We start from the raw sequence: 9,152 nt of genomic DNA, 5'->3' as shown, positions 1-9,152 counted from the left end.
ATGTATACACACACACACACACACACACATATATATTTATTCTTGAGCACTCACAATCAATTGGTATTTTGGTACTTGGGTTAGAAAAGACAGTAACTTGACATGGACTAGCTCTGTGACCCTGGGCAAGTCACTTAACCTGACTGCCTCACCAAAGGAGGAAAAAAAAAAAGACAGTAACTTTCATATGGAGAATTCTCTGACTACTCTGAAATTGCCTCACATCCCAAATTGCTCAAGGTGTTCATCAAGTTCCATAAAACATCTTCCCCAAATGTAAACAAGTTTAGGTTACACTACGGGCAGTACCTACTTTAATGCTAGCAAGCATTCAAATAATGTATTTTAAAACTTTAATCTCAGTTAAAATGACCATATGCATAGTTTTCTAAAATAAATATAAACATTCACAAAAGAAATCAGATTACTTTAATATTTATTATATCATAGTTCAAGTAATTAAACAATTTAATAGAATCCTTAATCATTTATCAAATAGTGTTATGTGATTGTAATTTTTTCATTAAAGATCTAAGAAGTGAATTAAACATCTTTTCCTTGCAGGTATTCAAAATAAATCACCATTAAAGCAATATAACATAGTAAAAATCAAAGTGTGATCTAGAAATACTTATGCGTCCATAACTCAATGACTTTATAGAGCTTTATAGAGTTCTGGGTATAGATTTCACTAAAGAATCAAAGATACAGCCTTATAAGACGATCAAGATTCAATTTCTCAGAAAGAGAGAAATATGATTTTTGGTTGTCCTGGTCACTAGCAGTTTGCCATAAAATTTTCATCTTGTTTTTAACAAAAGCTTAAAAAGAAGCCAAAAGCCTAGCTAACTGAAATTAGTTATTTTCAGGGGAAAAAATACCATTAGTATCAAACCATACCTTACATGGATTAGATTTGAATGCTCTTTCATTCACGTCAATAACTTTTAATGATTAACTATAAACACGTAAAACCCTCCTGTCTGAATGGAACTTACTCTCCTGATTTCCCTTATTCTAGACTTTAATTAGATTAGGAAAGTCATTCACATTGAAGCTATTTACTCTAACATGGCATTTCTAAGCAGAATCTACAATTCACACCAAAGAAAGAGAAAAGACTGTCATCTATAACACACTGTTCTTACTTGTAGAGAAGTTCTAAAAAGAAAGGGGACCAAATGCCGCACCCTAACTTCATCGAGTGTCTGACTCATTCCTTTTACCAAGGAAAGACAAGTGAAGTGACGCCATCTTTGGAGGGCTTTACCCCTTATGTGACACACCCAGGGCCTCAGGCCATGGCACTCAACGATGCCCTGGGCTTTCATTTGCCTATTCTCTGGACCACCCAGTCCTGCTGGCACAGAGGGCATCGATTGTTCTGTTTCACCCACAGGGACATGCAGCAATTATGGAAGGAATGGTTACACTCTCCCCAGACCACTGAAAGAAAAACAAAAATATATTTAATTCATTTTTCTAGTCACTGATATTGCACATTACTTAAATGTACTCTTATCTGAAAAGGAAATAAGCATTTCATAATTTCCCTCAAAATGTTATAAAAAATGGCAACAGCATAGATGTCTAATACCATAGTTAGATGATTATGTCCAAAATATGCTAAAAAAACACAGGCAGATGATACTTTAAAAATGACAAAGCCTATGTATGTCGGGAGCGCCTATCATTTTACTCAACACACAGTAATACTATATTAACTAATACTAAATTTAAATTATATTGCTTACAAAAAATTTTCAGTTTTTAGAAATCATAACTATAAAAACTTCTTATAAAATAGGTTTCTACACACCTACTGAAAAACAGTCTAAGAGCTAGATGACTTATGGATTCTTTCAAGGAAAAATTAATTTTAAATGAAGTTTTTCTGTCAGTATATAATTGTCAAGATGCTCTGATCTCTTAAAAAAGCAACTTTGTTAAACCACTAATTTTCCTGACTGTCCTAAAGTCCTTCCAATTATGTCTTGATTTTAGAAATATTTTATGTTATATTTTGCTGGAAGTTTCCACATGACTCTTAATTAAAATGATAATATATATAATTTTAATCCTTTCCTTTCTTAGTGTTGTAACTAATACTGAAAGATGATCCTAGTGATCAGCCATCAGCAGAGCATGCAAACAGTTCTCTTTCCATTAGTGATGGGACTGTGTCAGTCACCCATATTCTCAGCCCTTTTTTGTGTGTCAAAATGGCATTTATTAAGGTCAATAAAAAATGTATTGAACACCGATAACATGCAAAGTATATTGCCAGGTCCTAGGCCTTCTGGGATGTTTTCAGTATCAGTTTACTTATGTATTTTTTTAGGGGGATGCATATTTCAGGTATGGTTTCTCAGTTCTCTATAGTAATATAAAAGATAAAAGAGAGAAGGTTGAAGGGGATGGAGATAATCAGAGAAGGTTTCATGGAGGAGGTGGCATTTGAGTTGCAATTTAAAGGATAACAGGAATACAAAACAGACGGGGTAGGAAGGGCATTCATTCAACAAACATTGAAGGACTGACCAAACATAATGGGAATAAGGAGCCGCAAACCAAAGGCATTTTAAATATTAAACATGGTAGGGAAGGAGTTCTGGGAGCAGTGAGTAAGTAGTTCAGTCTGGCTGGGGGCACAGAGTATATAAATAACATGAATAAGGCTGGTAACATAAGGTGATTCCAGACTATGGTAGCTTGGAGTCAAGTAAAGCAAAGATAAAAGGGAAAGAATCCCAGGAATTAAATGTGGGGGATTGAGAAAGAACAGAAAAATGGTATCTTTTAGAGCCAAAATTAAGAGTGGAGGTGGGGAAAATGATACCAAGGATACCACACTAAGACTCATAATAAGACTTATGACCTCCGGAAAAGTCAAGCTTTTATTTCTTCAATATTTTAAAATATTTTGCACAATAAATGTGCTAGAAGAGCATTTTTAAAGCTGACATATATAAAATGTTTAAAAATACCTAAATATTTTGGTTAAGATGCTTGTACTAACATTATGTCATTACTCATATTTAAGAGTTATTTCAGAAAGAATATCTAGTATTATCCCTTTTAGGCCTCTCCAAGCTAAGATCAAACGTGTTATGTATGCACAAATACCACTAAAGTAAAACAATGTGATCAAACGATAAAACCATAAAAGATTCCTGAAAAACCTAATCAAAACTTAAGTCAAAATTCTACTATAAAGTTATATGATGTTTTAACAATTCTTACTTTTATAACTTTCTTGGTAGAAGACATAACTACTTCCTATTTATACTAAGATGCCAACAATTTCCACTTCTAATATAGTAATTCTTTGTGGCTACAACAAAGCAGATCACAGTAAGTACTTCTGAATACATCTGCATTTTACATTAATAACAGATCACTGCTTTACAGTATACTGTTGTATATTGATAAATTTCATCTTAATTGCAAACATTCCCACTGAGAAAAAAGCTTCAGTTGAAAAACTAAGAACAAAATTACAACATACCAACACAGTCTTCTTGTTTGTTTTCAGCTTGACATCTAAGACAGGCATCTAAAAGCAAACAAACAGTAATTCTCAATCTGATACTCAAAAAGCAATTTAAAAAACCCTTACACTTCAAAGACAAATAAAAGCCCTACAGCTTAATAATGAAGATAAAACATTTAATATCCAATTTTTCATCTGGATTTAAACATTTTAAGATGAACATTTAAAGTACAAAGTACAATATCTATCAGTTATGACCAGGAGCAGCTTCAGAAAGTGTACTGAACATCCCACCCCACCATGCATTTTCACAAACTCAGATTAAAAGATCCCTGAGTGTGTATGTGTATTTACACATACATACACATATACATATATATATAACCCGTGGGAAAAGTATGCCAAAAAAATTTCAACAAGTTTAAATAACTACAGGAGAACAACTAGATCTGAGAGCACATCCATAAACACCAACATAAGGAGTAATTTATTTTCGAAACATGATCCTTTTAAAGAAGTCATTCACAATCTGTTCACTCTCTTCCCAAACCCTCTGATTTTTCCACAAGCACACTTGATTAATTATTCATTCTTTGGTGTAGGAGTCTCTCTTATTCTTAGTTTTTCCCATATGGTGATTCAGACAACATTTAAGATAAACTTATTTGAATGCTTCTAATCTTCACTTACTATTTCATTCATGAATATCAGGAAAGATTTTTCTTTCTTTTAAAAATTTTTTCTCTTCACTAGATACATAGCAGCAGAGGCGTAGGACTGAAGGGCTATTAGGGGTCTTTCTAGCTGAACTCACACATTTTACCCAGGTCCACTGACATCTAAGGTCACATAGATAGTCATCCTCTAACACTTCCCCATTGGACTATGCCATGTTGTTGTCCTTCCATGGCTTACCTATTTGAAATGTAAGTAATCACCTAACTATGAATAACTTGTAAAAACTGAAGTTATTTTTCAAAGTGGAAAACCCTTGGGAACAGAAAAGTAGAGAAAGGGAGGTATTAGGCATTCTGGGCGCCTGGGAAATTAAGTAGCTCCCCGGCTGTGGAAGGATTCCTAGTATGTCTAATTTAAAGAGAGCCTAATGTGTACAAAGATTTGAACTTAAGGGTGCCTACCCACTATCACAGATACATTAGGTTACCTCTGAGTAAACAGCTGTTAATAACAACAACTATTTTGATAACAATAATTATAATTGCTAGCATTTATATAGTGCTTTAAGGATTAAAAAGTGCTTTACAAATATTACCTCATTTTTTCCCTTGCAACAACCCTGGGAGGTAGGTGCTATTATTATCACCCCCATTTTACAGGTGAGGAAACTGAGGCAGACAGGAGTTAAATGACTTGCCCAGGGTCGCCCAGTAAGTCTCTGAGGCGGCATTTGAACTCAGGTCTTCCTGACTCTAGGTCCAGCACTCTATCCATTGGGCTATCTAGCTGCCTCTGTTAAAAAGATTAATAACACGAGTGCCACCAAGAGGAAAAAGCACTGGGGTAGGTGCTAGCAGAACCAGGTTCTCTCTTGAACTATAGCGGTCTGACCTTTAATCCTTAACCTTTCTAGGCTTCAGTGTCCTGATCTGTAAAAGGGCGAGGATTAGTTTTCTAAGGTCTCTCCAGCTCTAAAATTAGACAGGCATTTCATTTCAGGCTGGTTCTCCCTGACCAACCCTATCTCCTAATGTTCCCAACAACAAGCAGGTCTCCTTTTCTCTCACCATCACACTAGGCTCAGTTTCCCTCTTCTGCTAGACCAATCCAAGCCCTACAATCCCTTGTAGGCTTAAGTTCAAGGCTCAGAGCCTCCCACTAATTTTCCCTGACTAGAATGAACTCCTGTGATCTTTACTCCAGAGACCATTCACATTTCATCTCTGCACTAGGTCAGTAAAATGTTTGAGGGCCAGGATACTTTGTCTTCTGCATCTGAAGTCAGAAAACATGGGCTCAAATACTCTCTCTCACTTGCTACCTGTGTGACCTGGAGTACCTTTGCTTCTCTCTTCTCAGTACCTTCACTTCAGGGGTTAGAGAGATAGGGACTCGAAGGTCCTTTCCACCTTCTAAATCTACAATCCTTTCTGTATCGTTTAGCACACAGACAGGAAACAGCAGGTGCTTGACTTAAATGTACATGAAGGAAAAGTCCGTGATTTCTGTAGCATCAAATATCAAGAGAATAATTTTTGAAATTTATGTTTTTGAAACAGAATTTTTTGGGTAATCAGGGAAAGTTTCCTCACCTAAGTACCATATAACAACAACAACAACTAGCATTTACAGAGTTTAAGGTTTGCAAAGCACTTTATAACTCATTTGATTCTCACTACAACTTTATTACTCTGTCACCATTTTACAGATGAGACAGGTCAAGTAATTTGCCCAGAGTTTCTCAGAGTCATCTCTGAGCCAGGATTTGAACTGAGGTCCAGGGCTCTGTCCACTATGACACTTAGTTGATTCTCATTTTTATTTGTTCCTGTGCCCAGTGCCTTGGCTTTTAAAAAGCCACTGTGAAGTAAAAGAGTCTAGGAAGGTCCTTTAAATATAAGAGACACATACACCATCTAAATTTCAAGTAAAGTGAGAGGTTACACTTATTATAATATAAAAATTTCTCCATTGTACTTCATTTAAAACTAAAACTTTGAATATAGCTACCAGAAAATAAGCTAAAAGACAAAAGTAGACCAGTTTTTAATGCTGAAGGTAGAAAACATTTTTCTGTAAAATCAAATATACTATAATTCACATTTATTTTCCTTCTCAATGCTTTTATTAGTTGTTCTATAAAGAGTAATGACATGCTATGGATTTTTTTTTTTTTAAGATACACTTTGCTGAAGAGGGCCACTCATTATGCTTTTGCTCTTTTTGTAGAGAAAAGTAAATTTCAAATGTTTGGCCTGTTCTCGGCAGACAAGAAATTATAGCCTCATGAAATTTAAGAAAAATGAAACAAATTAATTCCCTACCTCCTCCCTAGCTCACCTCCGATTTGGCGCGAAGAAACTAGGAACAAAGAGGTAAATGATTGGCATGTCCAGGGTCATACAGCTGGTGGTCTAACCCAGTCTGATATTCTCTTTACTAGGCCACACCTAAAACTCTTGGTACACCTGAAAGCCTATTGCACCTACTAGATGCCTTCTCATATTCCTTATCACCCTACTCCTCCTCTGACTGTAGCACACAACATACCACCTCCATTATTCTCAGCCACGTTCCCTCCATACAGAAATCCTAAAAGGACCTTGGGAGCACTCCCTTACTGGTTCATCCCTGTACTCCAGTAGCATAGATAGCATGCCTCTTCTCTCCTTCCTGACCATCTCCTTTGGTAACTGTGTCACCTTCCTAATTAGCAGGAGAAAAGATTCAAATGGAAACTGGCTGACTGGGAGACGGACAAATTTTTGGGCAAGGATATCACAAGAAATTATTGATTAACAGAATGAATCATTCAAGAACTATGGCCCAGTATTCAATACACATTTTATTCAAATGAGTAATGCATTCTATAGGATACTGAACTTGAACAAAAAACTTTCTTCATTAAGGCTACAAACATCTGGACTTTGCTCCCAAAGACTTGGTTTAGACTCAGTATCAAAACTCTGAAAGAGATCTAATATTTGACAAAAGCATAAAATCCTACTTTTATCTTTTTACTATAAAATCTGCCTGGGCTTTCATGATGCTCATACACACCTTAAGTAGGATATTATTTACTTTTTTATACTTAAGCTAAAACTGTCATTCACTTAGTCTGTAAGTCTGTAATAATCTTAGGATTATTAATTAGTAATTTAGGACAGAAGTGGTTTGTTTAAAAATGAACCTCTCACTATTGTTACTTGACTGACTATTCACCAGATTTTAGCAGCCCATAAATAAAATACAAGGTTATATGTAATTAGCATTTCAGAATACTTCTGGACTAAAAAAAACCCCTAACTGCTCTAAATCTCTATCATCAATGTGGTAACTGTGGAATAAATGTTAAAACTAAGACGACAGAATTACAGCCATTTGAATTCTTGTATACACTTGACACCTCCTTTCAAGTATTTTTGTTTATAATAACATTTGCCACTATAGGTTTCTGCATTTCTATTTAGCGTTTGAATTAATTAACTTGGTAAAGAGAGAAAATAACTTTCTGAACATTAACCCTTCAGAATGCAGAATGGAAGTTGAAAATGTTTCTACTTTTAAACAAAACATAAAATTTAGTGAAGTCGGCTTTCATTTTAAAAATATGCCATAAATAAAAGCAAACTTCTAACCTACAAAGTGAAATGTTTGTTTTTAAAAACCAAAACTTTTGCTCATTCATGGTAAGTTCTTTTACAGCTCCATGTAACAAAGGTAACACTAGAAATCTTTTAAATAAAATAAATTTAGGCTTTTTCCCTCTGAACTAAAAAACAGCACCCAAATTTAAAACCTGAGATTGTATTTCTCATGTCAGAAGGAAAATTAAACCATATACCTAACATAAAAAGAATCAACATTAAGTTCTAATGAAATTCTACAGAAAAAGATAAAATTAAAATAGATGTATTTTGAATCTTGAAAGAATAAAAGATACAGGATACTGAAGATAATTAAATATGCTTAAAAATCTCATCCCTTAAGCAGAAAATCTTGTCTAAAATTTGCTTCCCCTCCTCCAATGACTCTAAAGCTCTTATTTTAGTTTCCAAAGTATAAAAAGTTTTATTTTTTTAGTATGAATTTTTCTTTCCCTCAAAAGTAAAATTTAAGATATTGAGAAAATGATTCTTAAGCGCTCCATTCTTTATCATAATTTGTATTTAAATAGCATTCTTCCAAGGAGGTTTGAGAGCAAATAACTTCACTTGTTGGGGCTTCAGTTTTCTCATCTATAAAAAGTAAACTAGATCATCTTTCCCCTTCCACTTTTAGATCCTAAAAGACAAACTTGCACATAAAACTCTATTAAACTGCTTCATTAATCATAAGCATTACATGATCCTTTTATTCTAAGTATGATAAACATTAACTGAAGTTTAAAAAACCTCCAACAATTTTCAGCAAAAGCAAAAACGAGACTTCATTTGGTATACTTCGTCCTTAAAACGGTACCACCACAACGAGTATCGCCTGACTGGAGGTGATAATCTAGTTACTAGGGCAGGACCGATGCACCTGGTGTCTCCTTTTTTTTTTTTTTAAACTCACTTTGGATTCCCCAGCTGTATAATCTCTACGAAGCTATCTTCTCATGCTATTGTGTGACCCGAGGCTTGAGCCTTTGTGTCCCCGGAGCCCTCTCTGCCCACATGTAGGGGGAATGCTACAGAGTCAGCTGGGTCTGACAGGCAGCGGCTGTGTGATCTGGGCATCTCCGGGTCAGGACACGGCATGCATGTATGTGTGCATGTGTGTATGCATGTATGTGTGCGTATGTGTGCGCACGTACGGACACACCGAGGAAGACTGCTTGGTGACTCCGAGTGCCACGGAAGGCTTTGGCCGGGGATCTCCCTCCGTGCTGCCCCGTGGGAGCTCAGCGTTATTCTCCCACGCGCGCGGGATGCTAAGTGGGTCCAGCTCGGCGGCGGCCAGAGGCGAGGAAGCCCCTGGGTCACCACTGTGACCAGCC

The 9,152-nt window shown here is 35.8% G+C and overlaps 1 protein-coding gene across 2 annotated transcripts in view; it reads right to left on the bottom strand.

The window, feature by feature from the left end:
* Nucleotides 1–419: 419 nt before the first annotated feature.
* RNF7 (ring finger protein 7) overlaps nucleotides 420–9,152 on the bottom strand; it is a 9,626-nt gene continuing 893 nt past the window's right edge. The window contains exons 2-3 of one of the 2 annotated variants that reach the window (XM_027875886.1): nucleotides 3,509–3,556; nucleotides 420–1,446 (exon numbers count right to left, since the gene is read on the bottom strand). In XM_027875886.1, coding sequence (XP_027731687.1) covers nucleotides 1,328–1,446; nucleotides 3,509–3,556 — 167 coding nt within the window. In that variant the 3' untranslated portion in view covers nucleotides 420–1,327. The remainder of the gene's footprint in view (nucleotides 1,447–3,508; nucleotides 3,557–9,152) is intronic. The other variant, XM_027875887.1, reaches the window with a different exon arrangement.

Source organism: Vombatus ursinus, unplaced genomic scaffold, assembly GCF_900497805.2.
Source record: "Vombatus ursinus unplaced genomic scaffold, bare-nosed wombat genome assembly UNPS02014810.1, whole genome shotgun sequence".
NCBI classification, from domain to species: Eukaryota; Metazoa; Chordata; class Mammalia; order Diprotodontia; family Vombatidae; genus Vombatus; species Vombatus ursinus.
The sequence above is the reverse complement of the archived record's forward strand: the minus strand, read 5'-3'. Positions and strand labels throughout refer to the sequence as shown.